The sequence below is a fragment of the Falco naumanni genome, chromosome 1 (genome assembly GCF_017639655.2).
Source record: "Falco naumanni isolate bFalNau1 chromosome 1, bFalNau1.pat, whole genome shotgun sequence".
Taxonomy (NCBI): domain Eukaryota; kingdom Metazoa; phylum Chordata; class Aves; order Falconiformes; family Falconidae; genus Falco; species Falco naumanni.
This window is the reverse complement of record NC_054054.1, coordinates 68,187,316-68,206,921: the sequence shown is the minus strand read 5'-3', so window position 1 is coordinate 68,206,921 and position 19,606 is coordinate 68,187,316. Positions and strand designations below refer to the sequence as shown.

Here is a 19,606-nt window from a genome sequence, read left to right as displayed (position 1 = left end):
CCTCATCCAGGCAGAAGAAGGGATGGCCTCAAAAGACATGAAGGTGTCAAAGCTGTCAGCTAGGGCAGTATCATACAGGCAGTGATGAGGTTCATTCATGGGTCTCAAGAAGAGAACAGGCATTTAAATCTGCTAACGTCCGAGTTGAGCCTGGGGTAGAGCCTGTCAGGAATGCTGTCAGCAAACGCTTTTCCATTTTGCCCATCTGTGAAAGCTGGGAAATGATATTTAGCACAGGGCAGATGTAGTTCAAGTTGTACATGTTATATACTGGACATTACTGCAATCCCTTTGAAAGAGTAACGTAAAGAAAGGCTAGAGCCAAGGCAGTGAGTGGCAGCATGTGAGTCTGTGAGTCTGAAAGCATTTCGGGAGAGATGATTTTCCTGCACCCAGCTAGTACCTGCCCTCTGTCAGTGCCAAGCACAGCCTCGTCCCTCCTCTGGGGCTGCTGGGAACACTAACACTGAAAAACTTCAGCTGTTTACACTCACCTGCCCAGTCTTGCTCTCACAGAAACCCTGGACCACAAAGAGATTTAAGGCACATGCAAATTGCTGTGCTTCTAATCCTTTGCCAGCACAAATTGGCAGCAGCCCTACTTGTATCAGACCTTTTTGTTTCAGGCTCAGCAAAAGATAGTTTGTTCACAGCTAGGTTAATAACTGCTTGAATTAATATTAAACTTCATCAGGAAAGCTCAGAGTGGTAGGTGAAGTACCTTGTTAGAATGGGCAGCAGGGCAAGGGCAGGGTTGCTTCCCTGTTCCTTCACAGCCACGGAAAGAGGCTTAACAATCAAGAAAGTATCTGTCCCTCGCTCTTAGCTCACAGTTTTTGCACACACTTTTGATAACGTCAGCAGAAGCCAGCCTGCCAGGTCTCATGTAGAGCAGAAGAGGTCTCCCCCTGCCCCGATTAGCAGAGAGACCCTGCTCAAGACACAGGGCTTTCCTGCACCTTGTCACTTGGCTTTTTTAGACTTCCCCCGCTTCTTCCACTTGCCCTCGTAATGCTGAGGAGTAAATACAAGCAGCTGTTTCTCCCCGATATAGTTCCTTTCTTTTCAAAATACTTGTGGTTTTTTAAAAATCCCAAACCATACAGTTTTCTCAGTCCTGCTCTGTTTGCTTTCTGAAAATTTTAACTGATCTTTTCCACACTTGTTTAAGGGCTTAGTCCTGGCAGGGTACCAGCAACCAGCAGCCCGGCTTCCTGTACAAATGATGAAAAGGAGTAAGTATTTCTAAGAACTATTCAAAGTATCTAAGTAAGGTGCCTTTGTCTCCCTATTTAACTGTTTAAGGAGTTACTGTACCTCTGAAAAACAATGTATTGCTTGTGCATCCCGAGAAGCACTACAAGTGGCCAGCGGAAAACTGATCTGCACACCTGTTTCAGTGCAGAAAGGTAAAGACGAACAAACCGTACCCAGCTGCAGCTTCTCAGGGATAGCCAGCCGCTTGGCATGCGCGCTGGAAGGGGAATGGACTTGCCTGTGCATTGATGGGGTGATCAGTCCAGCAGTCCTCCGAGCCAGCTGAGCGCAGGGTCTGTTAATTGGGTTAAACAGGCCAATTAAATAGGCCTTTAAAGGGGAAGGCAGAAAAGGGCAAGATGATGTTACTTACTGGGTTTCAAGGCAGCATCACTTTGCAGAGCCATTCGCATGCTCGCTGGGTCCTGATTAATTTTTGTCAAGAATGAACCAGTAGTGTTTGCAATTCCAGGTTTTAAAATGGCAAATCTATTTTATGCACATCTTTCTGACACAAGCTAATTGAAATAATAGTGAAAATTGATATTTTAGATTATTAATTTTGTTTTGGTCGTATTTGTTTTTGTCAGCTGTATCTCAACCAGAACTAATTACCTCACAACAATCTTAAGATGCCGAAGAGAAGAGAGCTCCTAAAGCCTTGAAAAAAGTTGTTAGGTAGTTGTTAGCTCCAGGTGGGAGCAGCCAGACAAAGGTGATCCAGTGAGAGCTCCTGACTGCTTGGTTTAAATGTGGGTGCTTGGAAAACTCAGTCAAGCTGTAACCTGCACACAGAAAAAGTAATCAGGATATTTATTAATTATAGAACATTGCATTTTGGTGTAAGCACATTAAAAACCTGCATCTTGGTTGATGTGACAGGAGCTGTGTCCACCTTTGATCTCAGAGACAAACTAAAGCAGCTTGAGCACATCTACACTATACACAGGGAGACTGCGATTTCTGAGGAGGTTTGTGTACAGTATTTCCCTGAACACTACAGGTCATATATATATATATATATATTTAATGTATATATATGCATATGGACATATGTGCAGCATGGCAGAGCAGGGGCTACTCTCAGTGTCACCGGGTGCTTCCTCAGGGATGCTGGGCATGTTAACCTGTAAGTACCTTATCTGGGAAAGGGAGAAAAGCTATTTTCAGTTCCCCCAAGAATCTAAAACCAGAACTAGGTAAGACTAACAAACATTTATGAACATTGCCAAGAGTCAAGAACAGAAGTTAAACCCTGGCGGTGCTCATTCTCTCTCTTAGCCTAGAGTGACTATATTTTGGAGGTGAAGGAACGGGAAACAATGGGAAGTGTTTTGTTTGTCTAAAATATTTTGGGATTTAGAAAACCCAAACATTTAAATAACATTTTGAAGAGATTACAGTTGCTGCCCAATGTTTTATTTTTCAAAGACAGTCCTTTGTTCAAAGAGACTCCTGCACATACATGTCTTCTTAGACCAGGGTACTTGAAAATATACCATTTTGCAATAATTACTGTCTTTTCTGAACAAACTGGATCGGTTAATTTTTCACCTTCAGTATTATAGAAGGGGGAGACTGGTGATTTTAAGCTTTATTTCTTTGGATCCTAGGATGCCTATGGACTGGCCTAAGCAACAGTTTTGACTTCTGGTTAATACATAGATCCTTGCAGCTTTTCCAGCATGAGGAAAGGCTCTGGTCTGCAGCAAAGCTTCTTCCTTCCTTACTTTTGTGGATGCCCGAAGCCTGAGCGGCCTGTTTACAAAAAGATGACTTAATGGACTTGACTTTGAAGGGAGAAGACACATTAAGAGTAGGAAGTGTGAGGTGGGTTTTTGTTTTATTGCACGCTGTAGGAAAATGGAACAGGTTGCAAAGGCCCTGATTTTTGCGTCTTTGTAAATACTGACTCACAGGACCTGCACCAGATTTCAGACTACAGATTAGCACAGTGCAGCACACATTTTTTCCAATCCAGACAGACTAGAACAATTTTTTGCACCTACACTAACAACTTTATAACTATGCAAAATCAGCACCAACGGTTGGATTAATATTTTAATAATTACACACTTTTTACATTATGAAAATAAATCATAAATAGTGTAAAAATAATTCTGAAGATCAACTTCTCACAAGCAAGAAACAAAACCCGAAATACAAAAATGAAAGAAAACAAAACAGTATTCAACCGAAAAACAAGGAGAAATTTTAATAATAAAAACAAAAGCATGCTGTTTGATCGGGTTCAATTAAGTCAAGACCAGAGGCCACAAGAAAGTGGTAATTAATAACAAATTAAAATGGGTGATTAAAACCTTGCAATTCTTTACACTATTTGTCAAAAGAGGTCTCGTGACATATTTACAATGCTAAGACACTCGGAATATTTGTAGTATTGATAATATGATACTGACCCATGTGTTTTTTCCCCCAAGCATTGTAATCCTTGCCAAATTACTTTACTTAGTATTTTTCTCTCTTCTACTGCATTTATGAGACCATTTCCAATACAAAAATAACGGCACATATTAATGAACTTAAAAAAGTAAAAAATACAAATAAAAATATATAATATTTTCCAAAGGAAAAAGTCAGATACATACATCTTAGTGACATTTTAAAAGTTGTGTGATATTTTCCCAAACATGTACAATAATATAAGAATATCCACATATATGTTAACGATATGTAAAACATTCTTCTACCAACCCAACTTTTCATAATACTTCAGAGAAGTGTGCAAGTACCAATGGTATCTGGGAAATTCATACAATTTCTTTTTTAAATAGAAACAAGTAAAACACTAACGGTCCCAGGTTAAGTTAAGGCCCCCTGTTTTCCAAAGAAAATTCAATTTCCAAGCAGCATTGATAATTGGATGCATTTAAAACCAAAATGAAACAAAAACAACACTCCAAATCCTTTTTTTTTAATGCAAACTCTACTTGTTTTGTGGAGTATGTTTTTCAAATTCTGTCAGAAGCGATGGTGGCAGGCACTTGTTTCTAACAGCATTTAATGAATCCAACCACCATGTAAAATACTTCAATAACAGAGGGTGCAAGAAAACCTTCCTTTGTACATTACAGTAACATTCAAATCCACAAAAACAAGTTGCACAAAGGGGGGAAAAAATTAATCAGATGTTAGTTTTAATTCAGGTCACTGAAATTGAATAATTTTTTGCAGTGACTAAAAATTAGACTGCCACTATTCTTGGCAGATGTTAGTGTTTTGTGTGACTCTTTAGTATGAAAATGTAAGTCTCTCATTAGGTAAAATACAGAGAATAAAAAATGTAATTTAAGATGGTCAAGTGGCAGAGATTGGGAAATTTGAAAGGAAAGGTCTGCTTCTGCATGCCTTGAACATCTTGATCCCATTCAATAGACTGGGAGGATCTCTGCAGTTTTTACTCGCTGAAGTGGTCCTGATGTAAGCAAAACCACACTGCTGAAGTTGATAATATTCCCCTTGCTACTAAGCACAATACCTGGGTCCTTCCTTCTGCACATCCCACTGCGCTTTGCAGGGGAAGGATGCATCGCTCTTCCCATTTCATTGCTGGGGAAAGGGATGCACAGCCAAGTGAAGAGCCCTGCGTGGCTGAGCCCAGGTCAGTGGGACAACTCTCTCTAAACCCTAACGTGATCCAGGATCCAAACCACATCTTACAACACAGCCCCCAGCCTTATGCAGCACCACTTTCCCACAAGGACCAGAGGTCTGCTTATCTCCACTGGGGTTGCATTGTCTTTTCCGCTGGTGTAACTGGGTAATTGATGCTCACATGCACTCTTCCACAAGGGTAGTGCTCAGTGGAGCCAATGCTATCTTTCCACACTGCACATCAATCTTAAGAATTTTCCCTTCTTCAGCTCTGTACTTTACACATGTGCAGGTATATGGATTTGATGATTCTGAAAGTCATTCATACTACTGACACAGTACACTAAAAGGATATATAAACAGCTGGATGAAGAGTGTCATTCTGCTTTGCTACACTATCAGAACACGACATCAAAATCAGCAATAAATAAAAATATAAGTCAAAAAAATACATTGTATCATTGTTCCATGAATTAACTTTTCATGCTTTACCTCAGGAAAAAATAAAAAGGTGTCCAAAGCATCCTGAAAGAAAGATTCCCCATAGCTAATCTATGAATATGAAGACAAGGACCATGTATGTCAGACATATTCCATACAGTGCTTAAAAGACTTGCTGCTTCTGTAGCAGGACTTCTACACAATATGGTTATAGCACACTGGAGTAACAGATTACAAAACTTGGTATGAAACAAATACTGAAAACTCTCAAAGAAACAAGAATTAATTATACCTGAAAAGTCAGGGATATAGAAACTGTGTAGACTAATACCACTACACATTTCTACCACTGAAAAGACTGGTAGAGGAACTACCGTTCCTGTCACAAACTAAACAAAATAAATCATATCTATTTGGAGGAATGCTACTAAAAGATACAACAACACACAGGTGTTTCAAACTGTAGCTTTGCCGTCAAAAGAGAAAAGATATACTAGCACCAAAAATAGCTGCTTTTTAAGCAAAATAAACATGTTGCAAGTCTTCACAGGGTGCTTTTCTTGATGAAATATTAAACTAAATTATTTTGTTTTCTTGTACTGAACATGCCACTTTTCTAGATACTGTTAGGTTTCATTTCAAATCAATCTTTGAGATGCAAATCTTAATGTCAAAGCTATATATGTAGTTTAGCTTGTCAGATTTAATTGTTTATCTGCTGTTCACCCATGGTCATTTAAATGGAATGAACCTTTCATGATATTGAACAATACAGAAGTTTAAAAAAATTCAGTTAGATTATTTGGGGAAAAAAAGTATTCCTACCTGGCAGGAGTTAAAGAAAGAAATTAATTTACAAGACAGAAAAGAAACTGAATAAAGGTGCTTAAGTATTTCTTCAGCAGTTCTCAGTGTCAGGGTGCTAAAAGAAAACTGAGTTTTGACTAACACTTAACAGTAGCGTCTGTATTTTCTGAATGAAGAAATCATGAACCAAGGTTCTGCTAGCTTTATTGATTCATATAGAAAGGGATGCTACGAGGACAGTTTAAAAATATAGATACAGAAATTTAAAAACTATGAAAGTGCTAATAACAGCATGCATTTAATAGCTCTTTATCTTGTTGTTATTTCTTAAATGAGTTGTGTTTCTGGACAGTCTCGGTATGGAATTGCTAAAACACCTAGCCAGATAATAAACATTCTACTTGATTTTGCATTTGAATACTCTGAGGACATTCAAAAAATATTTCATCTTACTGTACGATTGCCAGTATTCGATATTTTATAAAAAACATTCAACTACTAGTCATCATGTCTATAATATACCTAGCCAAATGTGCCAAGTCAGGACATAGGCATAAGAGACTCACTTTTGTTAGGTGGGCAGCTTGCTCCTCAGCCGGTTGTTTTTTGAGGCAGCGCTTCTTAAACAAGCAGACTGAAACTGCCAAGCTGGAGGGCTTCCATGCTGCTCCACTCGTCCGCTTTCTGGAAAGTCCCTCATTCACATTACTGCTGTAGCACTCTGATTATTAACGTTTTATATTCAGTCTATGCCACATGAAGGCTTTTAGTATTGTATCATGATTATTGAAACAGGTTGATACTTGCGTGTCTGCAAATTTAAGCAAAGAAATTTTTCCTCGTATCTATGAACACTTGTTTATTTTTGGAAAGATGGAATTGATCAGTAAAAATATGTATAAATTCAGTATATATATCTATATAGTGCTGGAATTTTGTTTTTATTAATAAGGTACTACTAGATGGAGGCCACTAAACTAATTCTTAGTTTTAAAAATCTGTGGAAGATCTTCCCCTATGAAATGCTGGTTTTGTCTCTGATATACCAAAACGACAGTAAAGACTTAGCAAAGTGAAAGACTGCATTATAGTGGCATTTCCATTGATTGAGATTGTGAAGCAATACAAAAAGTGCAACCACAGCAGGTCCCCATCTTCTCATGATTCAGAAATGATGGAGCAAAGAAAAATACGTATTCCATGAAGGGCAAGGTGCCTTCACATGGATGGAGACAGGCTGTCTTCAACTTCAGTTTTGGTCTAAGTATGAAAGACAACTCAGGAAAAGTAACTAAAGAAGTTTGTGATCATCCTGTTATACACTAGGAACAGAAGTGATATAAAAAGAATTTCCATCTGCCAAATATGGCACCATTTCTCATAAACTAGTCTCTCAAACTAACTACAGCGCACCATATGAAGACTCAAAACTGGAAAAAAATACTTCATGGCAAAAACTACAAATGTGCACAAAATAAGCAATAAAAAAACTGGGGAAGCAAAATGTTGCCAACGTTTCTCTAGAAAGCTAGTCATCTGAACAGAAATGGAGAAGTATCGACACCTTTAACAGTGTAGTGCGATGACAAGTGTGCAGCCGTAATCACACAGACTTGTTTCTCTCCAATGTTTTTTGAGTAATAATGTCCACTAAGGTCACTGTAACAGCAGAAAAGGAACAAGATGAATAAATCAGTCTGTGAAATACAAACATAAACTCTTTTTTTTTTTTTTTTTAGACTTAAAGGCTTCAAAGACTCTGAAATAAAAACCATTAATACTGAAACAAGATGAACATGTGGCTTGAAGTATTTTCTTCAACACCATCACACCAAATGTTGAATACATTATTGAAATGCATCCTTTATGGCAACAGTTACGGGAAAAGGTAACAAAATTAACCATAGCTTCCAAAATTCTGCAAAGAAGTTCAGCTAGATTTGTGTAATTTAAACTGAATCACCTGAAAACCACACCATGGTACATAACGTCTCTGGTCAGTTCCATTATCCTCCTCCTCTGGAGGATGTTCCAATTCATCCCCGCCACAAGAATGCTTTTTCCTCCAGCAGTCCCAAAACACAATATGCAGAGTACATACTCTGTCCATCCTTGAACAAGGTTGAGAAGCTTCTGGTCTCAGGTGGTGTCTGCCATCAAATGATCCCTGCAGCACCTCTGTAACCTTTTCAAACAACCCACAGAGAAGTCTGGTTTCTTCTTCAAACTTCCTTCCTTCTTGAATAAGGACTCGACAGGGCCTATCGTGAATGTCTTCACAACCATGAGCAGTGCAAGGCAAACCGACGCTGATTAACAGGCAGGACCCTCTTTGATCAAAGGGACCAAGTGACCCGCAAGACTGGAAGCCATCCACCTGCAGTTGGAACTCTATTCCCCAAAAATTCAAGGCCTTTTTCTATCCTCCTTTGGTTTATCTCTTTTTAGCAATAAGCCATGGTGTGACTCCCTTGAGATGACAAAAGGAAACAATTCAGAAGCTGGAATCAAAGGTCACTGTGAGCAGCCATTTAGTATGTGACATGATCACACAACAAGCAGGTTTGGCACACAAATTCATGCTTTTAGTCCGTACAAGCAGATATGGTGGCATGAATCAGTGAAGTGTTTAAGATGGACATGGAAGCCAAGTCAGTAAACTCCAACGGCAGCTGGTACAGTACATTTCATAGCATTTTGCTCTTATTTGGTCACAATTTCTTGTAAACTAGTTCATGGAACTCATTGTCCATGTAGGTCCACAAGCCAAAATATAAGAATTTACAGAAATAATCAGATTTCTATTATTGATCTTTGTATTGAGATATCTCTCTCTCATTAGAGAGAGAATCTCTGCAGGTTTACCCTGCAGTTATGTATCATCTAACTGCAGATATGAGTGAAAACAAGATGTACACATGGACTATTGCAAACAAGTAGAAGCAGCTACATGTAAACATATCTCAGACTTGTAAAGCCAAATTTTCAGTTTTCAACTATAAATACAAAAAGTGGAGCATTATATACACAACTTCATGCTTGTAAGGTTAGATTCATCACTGCAAAGACAAAAAGAGATACAGATTAATCAAATTAGTAAATTTCTATTTCAGATTTCTATTCCAAATACATAGATATAGCAGAGTTGCAAATATAGATAGCTATTTCCTCAGCACCGGCTATTCTTCAGAGATAAACACGCCCAGGGTGTCATGTATGCTTTATGTTTTCAAATGTACACAAGTATCCTTCCATTTAGATTAGTCTGAAATCTCTGTTTTTAAATCTAGCACTGCCTAGGTTAAATCTTTACTGAAATAGTGTTGTCAGTTAACATTAGCATACAATGTAACAGCCAAGAGAATGTACTGAAGAACAGAAAGGTAAGGCAAAGAGAAAGACAGGATGCACTGTTGTTCTACGTGTCCCAGAAAAATAATCTAAGATATCAATATAAATATTTGAAAAAATGCCCTACCCATGAGCTTTTATAAAGAATGGGAAGCAGTGGTCATGTGCAGAAACCAAAGTATGTGTGAGTCTTCATATGAATGAGAAAAGTCGTAGACTTTCCAGAAATCTAATGCCAACTGTTTCTGCCTCAATGAGTTATTACTTCTACATATTTTACAACCTTAGCACACCAGCTGCTGTGATGGAGAGGCCTTGTTCTGTGTTGTGAGAGGCTCTGAAGTATATTCTGATACTGTTCAGTATGACTGTGACAGGCTTTTCTGTGTGCCGAGGATGTACTGCCCCTGAAAAGAAAAAAGCTCTGCGCATCCTACCTTTTGCCAACAGCCAGGCATTGGTAATCCATCGGGACCCTGTTTCAAGGGGAGGGAGGAAAAACAAAAAAAGACATAGTTAAGTTTGATAGTATAGATAAGCCATCAATATCTGTTAGAACAGCTGAAGCAGCTCTGACTTACTATCTAGTAAGTAGCTACCAGTTCCTAACTTATTTCCTCTCTTGTTTTCAAGAAGGAAAAGCTAAAGGAGAGAGGGTTTACACTGTAAATACATATGTGTGCCTCTCTGCCATAAAGAATTTTTTTCCCCCTAAATCATTAGAACATCTTCATCAGTTTCATACTGCTGTTAGAGCTCAGGCTGCACATTATTTTAAATATAATCTGTTATTCACAACAATCTGTAGCTGAATGTACAAGATCAATGAGCAAAAAGATATTATCACTTTTATCTGGAGGATATTGTGTTTTATGGGCCCTAGTACAAAGTTAATCAAATGATAAGATAGTGAGACTCAAATTTGGGTATTTTCTATTCAGTTTCATTCTTAGCTTTTAAATGAAGCAGCAAAGTCTTAAGGCCTGAACATACCTCAGCTGACATAGTGGAAGAAGATGTCAGTGGTAAGAGCAGGGCAGTACGGAAGCATCGATTATTTCATCACTTGGACAATATGGCCATCTAATTTCTTCTTATGCTAGTCAGAGTCACTCCATTTCTTTTCTGTCACCACCCTGCTTTCACATATTTTCATGTGTCCAGTAAGATCAGAGCCGACTTTTGACCACAGTCATACTGCTTTTCATGAAACTCATTCCAATTTACACTGGTATACAGCTTATCCAGAGAGTTGTATGCTCAGAATTAGGAGCAGATACTATGTCATTAGACTATACAATGAGCAAAAAAAAAAAAAAAAAAAAAAAAGATTGGGCCTTGACATTTTTAAGAATATAGAATAACAGTACTTATTATCTTACTTTACCTGTGAAGGTAGTGGTTAATGAGAATTTTTAATGTGCTTGTATGTAATCTGGTGGGAATGGCTTGCTGCTTAAGGCAAGAAACAGTGCTGTTTGCTTAGCAGCTTGTTCTAGTAATTACCTATGAACACAACATTTTTCATCCATCAATGACTGTTAGTGAATCTCCAGATATAAATGATAATATAGAGACAGAGAAACATTTTTGAATTACAAAAGCATGCTTGATTATCCCCAACAAAACATGAGATATGGTTACCATTAATTGGAAGCAAACAAAATGGACTATGGAATAATCTTAATGGACTATGTATTTAAGATTAAAATCCACTGACTTCAAATTAGATGTGCTATAGTTGAAATAAAATCTACTTAATTTAACATTCATCTTAGAGAACCGTGCTTAACCACCAAACAATATCAGAACATGCAGATCAAATTTCACTGTGAACAATTAAAAAGAAAATTTTCATTGTATCTTTAGGATATGTGTATGTACTGTTCCTTTTTTTTTTTTTTTTTTTAAATGGAAAAGAATTTAAACTTACTTTGCCATTAAATAAAAATCACTGTTGCCAGATTGGTACAAGGGAGAGGGTCAACAAGTAGCATTTTAGTATAGGTGGGAACTTGAATTCATGCTAACATAGGGTGGGGAGTGTCCTGTGTATTCCAGGAAAGTAAGTTCCAAGGGTAAGACCATTAAATTGAAGACGTTAAATAACAAAGACAGTGAGGGTTTGGGCTGCAGACTGTTATCTTCTTACAAACCTCAGGTAAGCTTTTCATTTCCAGATCTCTTTGAATACTATTTGATTAACAGGCCAGGCACCAAGAATATTACTTGGGTAACGCCTGGGAGATCAGGCTCCAGCTTGGTTTAATGGAAAGCTATGACTTGATTTTTAGAACTAATTTTTACATCGTTCTGTACATGACACTCATTTGACCAAATCATGAAAACATGCACCTAAGACTGCATGGATTTGAAAGGAAGTCCAGGGTGCAGAGTAACTCTGGGGCAGGCTAGGGTGAAGAACTGAGCCAGTGCAGACAGAAGTCATCAGACTTGATTAGAGGTGGAGGTGGAGGTTGTGCTGGATTTCTACAAAGACTTGCGTTCAGGGTGAGTAAGGCAATAGGTATTTTGTGAGGAAAATAACAAACCAAAGATTCTCAGGGAAAATGTAGGAAGGACACAAACTTACAAGTTGCCATGTGATGTGGGAGCAAACTGCTGAGAGTTAGGTTTGAGGTGTCAACAAAAATGTGTGTTCTCTCATTGCCGTTAGGATCACTGAAGCAACTGGTTTGTTCATGCACATGCATGTGTTACATGAATAATGTAAAGTCAGCCCAGAAAAACATTACTTTACATTGAGAATGCCTGACTACAAACAAAGGAACTGCATGCAGGGTTGGTAGGAAAGAGAAATACTGTACCAATTGGCAAGGGGCATCCAGCCCATCCAGACCAGGCTGGCCTGGCTCCCCTTTTTCCCCCTTAATTCCACGGAATCCCTGTTTGTAAAGATTAACTTGCAATGTTACTATCAAGGAAATGCCTTCAGTATTGACTTAGCTGGAGTGAACAAATAACAACAGAAAGGCAAGAGGAGCAAGCTGACCACCATGGCACGATTTCGACGACTCTGGCACATCCCAAATTTGGTTTCTTGTCAACGTTTGGTAGAAAATGAAATAAAGCACCAACAAAAGCCACAAATTTAGTCTGAAGGTCTTAAGTATGGTGCTTTAAACCAAACGAGGAGGTTGACAAACAAGGACTGCTTGAGAATTTGCCAGAACTTAAGATACTGCATTAACAATGGGTAACGGGTGACACAGTAGCTGATGCTTGTTCCTCTCCCCTCATTTCTTATTCCATCAGTCTACAGCAGGGCAATCGATTGTCCAATACACAAGTGAGACGTACCAATGGGCAAGGTGCATCTAATCCAGGAGCACCCTGTTCTCCTTTCTCCCCTTTAGGCCCCTTTTTGCCTTTCTTTCCCTTTTCCCCCTGTGGATACAATGGTTTGGATAAAACAAGTTTCATTCTTTTGGAAAAAAAAATTAAAGAAATATTCGTTTAAAAGTTTGGGTTTTTTCTTTTTAAGCCAATGGAGAGCTGAAAGGACACTTACCACTGTGTTCTGGTTTGGATGGTGCATTATGTGGAAAAATAAATTACATGATCACAAGCAAGAACTGCAATCAGTCGGTATTAGTTTGTGTTGGTATTTCATATCAGTATTATGAATGTTTTGAATCCTAGAACAGGGCTTGAAATCACTGATTTCTTGAGACAGAGGCAAATCTGCAAATCCTCCCCATCCACATGCACACAATAAGATGTCTCCTTTTTAAGTGGTAGTACTGAAGTGCACATGCACAGTAAGCTGAATTTGTCAGCTTCCCTAGATTTGTCACTAGTCAGAAGTGACTTTGCAGTAGCAGAGTACATCAGCTCAGTCTCTGTGAAAAAAAGGCCTGTGGCACGGATGCTTTGCAAGGATGGCTGGTCTCTGGCTAAATTCTATCAGCTTCCATGGTGCCATGTCATGGGTGAACTGGCCTTTGCTGAACTGACCCTTTGCATTCCGGTAAGAGTTTGGGACAAATCCTGTTCTTAGCGGTGTTGACAGAAATCCACAGACATCACTGAGGGTGCACTCTTGTCATTCCAAATACAACACAATCATTTCAAACCCTGTTACAGGAATTAAAACATTCAAGCTGCTTGATGGAGAGGTGCTATGACACTTTCAATGATTTCATAATGCCTTGGTATCATAGAGTAATCAGAAGTGATAATTAGACTCTTTATTTAAATATTCCAAATTTTAAATGGTCCCTCTACTGCAGGCAACATTTCATCTAATTATTTTACTGAAATTCAGTCCTTTGATTTCATAGTGAGTTTTCTTTTTAGATATAAAACTCACAATGCTTTAATTACTCATGGAAATGAGTTGACTTCCCTCAACAAAGCTACCTGCAAAGAAGACCTCACCTTCAAGCAGTATAAAATGTTTAGAGAGTTCATTTTATAATCGATTTCACACCAGTTGATCACAATGGTAAATGAGTTTCAGGTTTGCTCTCAATTTCACAAAAATCATAAAAGGTTCTGTTAAAAAAAAAAAAAGAAACAAATTGGACTAGGATTGTAAAAAATGGGATAGGAAGGATGAGTAAATCAGGAATATCACAAAGAAATGGGAAAAATAGTCATAGGAAAATTAGTATGATATTGGAGAACCAGCAAGCGAGGTTGTGGCTATTGGGAGGATTTAATTTGTGAGGAAAAGGGTAAAAAAGACAGAGGAATTGTAAGGAATGAAGGTAGAAGGAGAAGGAAGGAATGCCCCTTTGGAAAGACAGACGGATTTTGGTGAAGCATAGTACATAGACATTTAAATAGTTCCACACCAGTACAGAAAGACTTAATCCATTAACAAGAGAGAAAAATTCTTTTTACACAATTAATTAGCTATATCATATTTAAAAAAGAAAAGAAAGCACATTATTCATTTAATATCACAGCATACTTGACTCATTCAAATGAAAAAAATCTTTTCTGTGAACAAAACATACTGCATTCATGACATGATAGGAACAGAGTTTCTTGTCTACCTTGTCTGTGTGCCAAAAAGTCACAGGATAATATTTAGGGAAACATCAACCCAAACATTACCCTTCTTTACCAAATTATGAGACTGTCATGTAAAAAAAAACCCCGGGAGTCAGGAACTGTAAGTTGGCTAGGTTTTCATCTTAAATCTGCAAACACAACAGTATAGCACAGAAGCCCAACAATTTCAGAGTCAAATCTCATGTTATTTGTACTTGATGTTAACGCCAATATACTTGTTGCGAGTGTATGCAAGCACAGAGCATGGACATACTCCAAAAAATATTCTGAAAATGGACAGTACAGTTTGGTTTCTGACTTTTTTTTATCTTCAGGACTTTTAATTCTTTAACTTGTGTTACAAGTCAGCAGACAACTATTTAAACTTCCAGTTTTGCAGGGCAAACCTACAATCTTATTCAAAACAATGCAGCAGTCATCTGTGTAGAGAATGGTCTGGATTTTCTAAGTACTTTACTACTATTTTTGGCAGACTGAGTTCTTGTCTCTTAATCTTCACCTCCTTGCTCTGAACTACAGAGATCCATAGGAGATATGGAAAACCTATATCTGATGAAGATTAAAATAAATCCTTCCTGCCCTTTCTCAGTGCCCAGAGAAATAACAAATTTGTGGCACTTCTGAAACACTGTTATGGTCGGAACAATCTCTGATCTTCACATGCATAGATTTTCATCAGTGCAGAATGTTGGGTGGTAAGGATGGTGCCCTTCCAGCCACTGCTGTGAAACATCATACTCCTCTGTCAATATTTATTACAAGAGACACAACTGCACATTTGGGATCAGGGCCCTCTTCCCTCCCTCTCCCCACAACCCAATGTCTACCTTTTGTTAAAGGCAATTCCTTTTTTTAAATTTTTTTTTTTTTTAAATTTTATTCATACAACCTGCAAATAGAAATTCGATTGTACAAACCTTTTTCAGGCCGAGTGCTCCTGGACCATAATTTTATGTAAGTAATTACAGCTAGAACACTTAAAAATTATTTTTACAGCCAAGTTAAGCAGACATTATAATGCAAACACTGACTTGCTTTCACTGTAGCAGATCTACTGACAAGTTACAATAAAAATCATCAGTCTAGAACTCATCTCAAACTGAAGAAGTAAAGATATAATCCCTACCTATCATAGTGTGTCTATGAAAATACTGTGTCACTGGTTCTTAATAAAATGTTAATAATGATATATAGTTTTGCAATGCAACTCTAATTAAGTTTCTTAACTAGAAACTCGCTAATCTCACCTTGTGCGATGTCAGTCTAACAGCCAATACTGTAAGGAATATTTAAAAACCAAGAAATCATGTGCTGGACCCTCATTTTGTAAACTGGTTTATCTCTGTTGAAATTGGTAGTGTTACACAAATTTGGTCATAGATATTTAGCAATTAACATAAGGAAAAAGACCAGAACTGAGAAAATTTGTTATAATGAAAGCTTCTATTAATTGCATTACTTTGTGTCTTTTGAGAGTCAGCCTTCCATTTGGAAAAGGAACAGTTGATGCAGCTGAGGTGGATTTGGTGAAACCAGTTTACTTGCAAGTAACAAGTATTCCCTCATCTTTGGAAAAAATGTGTTGAAACTGTGAAACTGAAGTCTCTTTCCCAGAGGTCTCAGTTGTATCTTCACCGATTTTTCACCAAGAAAGACCTTCCTTTGCTTTCTAATTTGCTTTGAATATTCTAGGAATTTTTAATGCAGAGATTACATCTCCATTTTTGCTTTACAGATTTTCTGGCAATCCTTTTAACCTGAACACCGTTAAGATAATGTGGTTTCTGAAACATCTGTCAGATTTGCTAAGTACTTTATCCCATGCATTCTCCTCAAGAAACAGGTTTCACCTTTTTCCCAAATTTTTAGGGGGGTGGAGCACCAGACTCCTGCAGCCCAGCAGATCAAGGCTACACAGGCAGCCTGAAACACAACTAAGCGCCAGAACCAGCCTCACCGTGCCTTGTGGCCACACACAATTCACATGTAGAACTCCCTTGCCCTCTTGGAACTGGAGGTCCTATGTTCGAGCTATTTGGTCAGTTTCTGGGAATAATCAACTAACACTCAAAAGCAGCATGCTGGACTCTAGGACTTTAAAATATTTCTACGTCCTGAGTGCAAGAATCTCAGCTGTTCCATTTTCATGTGATATCATATTTGTATAAGCCAACTGTTTTTCCAGCTTTTCTTCCAGAGATCTGAGGCTCTGATGGCTGTATTTTATCTGCCTATCTCTAGCTGTACAAGGAAACATAGAGTCTTAAAGGTCAGGTTGCAAGGGACTTCTGCAGGTGACCTAGTCTAACTTTGTACCCTGAGCAGGACGATTCCCTGACTCCAGACTGGGTCAGACCAGAGCAGGTCCTGCAGTCCTCCTTGGGCAGCGGTTCAGCCACCTCTCTGGGTAAACTGTCCCAGTGCTGCGTTGCCCTCCTAGTGAACAAGGTTTTCCTCATAGCCACTCTCAGCCTCCCAGGAGCAGCTAGCTCATGGTCCTGTGTTTTCCCATTTGCCATTAACCAGAAGAGTTTTGCTCCACCATCTTTGTACCTCCCCTTCAAGCAGCTTGGCCTCCTCTTTGTCAGACCAAGCCAGTGCACATCCTTCCAGCCTCTTCTATTGGTTGCACGTGCCCCAGCCCCCTGTCAGCTTGGTAGCCTTCTTCATCTCCAAGTTCTCAAGTTTTTCTTGAACTGGGAGGCTGAAAACACCACCTGCAGTTTTCAAGCAACCTCACTAGGATTGATTAGAGAATAACTTATTATATTCTTCTGGACATGACTCCTCTAATGTATCCCAGTATGAGAACATACTGTTAACCTCATTCAGGTTGGCACCTACCGAATCTTCCACTAGGCACAGGCTGGCCATTTTGCCAGTCATCTATCAGAGCTGGCAGTTATCTGTTACACCTTTCTACTAATAACTACTCTCAAAAAATAAAGCTATTTGCTTGTGACAGAAAGATCTGTAGTCTTTGACAGCAAGCAAGAGCTCACCATTCATTGTGATTACTCTGCCAGGTCAGACACTGCCTTTATAATATTCATAGAGCACTTGCTTAAGCAACAGTTGTTCTGCAAAATCATTACCTTACCAGTGATCTCTGAGCTTAAAATAAGCAATATAACAAGGAACAGAAGGGTAGGATACATTACATAGTATCCTTATCAATGCATTCTTGGGAAGTGTTTTGCCTGACAGTATTAAGAAAAGGAGATGAATTCAAACAGCCATGGTGATTTTTTAACCCTGCTTCTTGTTTCAGCTATCGTGATAGGAAGTGGTCCTCGTACAACTCTGTACATGTCAGCTAGGCAAAATAGTTGTCTGAGATAGAAAAATCACCTGCTTTGCATATGGGCTTTAATATTAAGTGGCTTGGTAATTCAGCATTTTTAGCAACTGGGCTCTGCGTTGGTTAGAAATAGAGGAGATTTTCACATTAGCTTTCTCTGCACGCATTTAGCCCTAAATTGCTTTTTACTAAACATATTTCTATGTCACTGTGTCTGGACAGTGCAAATGAAGTTAGGCTGTTTCTGTTAACTTCACTGTCTAGCTGGTTTACCAGAAAGGTAGAGTATATGATTTAATTTCAATCCATAAGTATCACAAAGTACTTAATTGTAAATAAGACATTGCCAAAAATAGAAATGTAAACAGTTCCTGTCGTTATCCATTTGGTGTGGGACAGGTAGTGTGTACAGGCGTGATACACTAGGGTCAGCAGTTATACTGCAGACACTGCCAGGGAACAGAGTTGGGGTCTTCAGCATAAAATTACTACCACAATGACACATTTCAGTGATGTCTGCATTAAAAATTTCAGGCTGACAAGGATTTTCAGCAAGTGTAGGATGGATTGGAGAAAATGATTCTAAAAAGAAGCTGTGTTTTGGGACACGTTGATATCACTAGTTCTGTGCATAAATTTTCGTGGTTTTTCATGATTTTGCTTAGCATGTATCTGTGACCTGCCTTTTGGCACACAGTAAAACAAAGATAAATTTAATGGGACACTTTATAGCATAAAGACAGCAGAACTGACTAGGCTGAGGAATCAAGCAACAGTTAATAACGCTGTGGTCACCTTTTCTCCCTTTTCTCCTATATCACCCTTTTCTCCTCGAGGACCAGGGAAACCCTATAAAAACAAAATGGATAGGTCGACTTTTATTCACATGCAGGTTAAGCTTTCAAATACTCTTGGAAAACATAAAAAAAGATGATTTTACTACATGCTTTGTACATGTGTTATGTATGCACACATGCATGCACATGAAAGCATGTGAGGCAAGTAAATCATAGTGTTTTGTGGACTTATTTTGGCAGCAACAGAAAGAAATCATATCACTCAAAATGGCAATATTCCATGCTATGTAGTATATGTATGTTCTAGGAAAGACTCCTCCAAGTTAGGTCTGAAACCAGTGTAGGACTAGAGGAAAAGATTTTCAGTAAGTCTTTTTAGCATGCCAAGGAAAAAGCCTATATTTTGAAATTTATCCCTTTATGGTTATGGAATAATTCTCTTGTTAAGATTAATTTACTTAAACAAATGTTAGTGACTCCTTATCTTTCTATGACTGAGCCAAAAATCTGAATATTTTGTTACCAAGCACAGTTTTTCAGCCTATTGGCATCCAAAGAACCAACTACTTGTATTACTAAACAGTGTATGTGGTGGGGTCTGTAGATAAGGGCTGTATACTGCATAATCTTTGTCCTCTTTATCATAGAGAAAGAACAAATGCAGCATTTAGCACACTCTCTGTATGTACTGCATGCACATTAAAGGGAAACAAAGGTGTTACTCTCAGTGAGCTATTTCTTGAAAGACGCTTACCTACCATTGAGAGTGTATTGGTCATACATATTACTTACATCAAGGCCAGGCTCGCCATCTTTGCCCTGCCAAAGAACGATATAAACTACATTAGCATCCCTAAGCTGTGATACCAACAGCTGCCTTGATGCCCAGCTTCTGCGCTCCTTCTGTACAGCGGTACCCCACGCTGCTAAGGCTGTAGGCACAGCATTGCCATTAGTGAAGGACATTTCTGTCAGTGTTTAACATTTCCAGGAC

The 19,606-nt window shown here is 38.5% G+C and overlaps 1 protein-coding gene and 1 long non-coding RNA gene across 2 annotated transcripts in view; both read right to left on the bottom strand.

Moving 5' to 3' along the window:
* Window positions 1–3,305: 3,305 nt before the first annotated feature.
* LOC121089982 lies at window positions 3,306–12,876 on the bottom strand. The gene is made up of 3 exons (XR_005828438.1): window positions 12,793–12,876; window positions 9,909–9,947; window positions 3,306–9,179 (listed from the first exon to the last, which is right to left on the bottom strand). It is a non-coding gene; the product is annotated as an uncharacterized LOC121089982 (long non-coding RNA).
* A 5,704-nt stretch (window positions 12,877–18,580) lies between these two features.
* Window positions 18,581–19,606, bottom strand: part of COL25A1 (collagen type XXV alpha 1 chain) — a 309,062-nt gene continuing 308,036 nt past the window's right edge. Inside the window, exons 33-34 of the mRNA XM_040606854.1 lie at window positions 19,405–19,431; window positions 18,581–18,664 (exon numbers count right to left, since the gene is read on the bottom strand). Coding sequence (XP_040462788.1) covers window positions 18,581–18,664; window positions 19,405–19,431 — 111 coding nt within the window. The remainder of the gene's footprint in view (window positions 18,665–19,404; window positions 19,432–19,606) is intronic.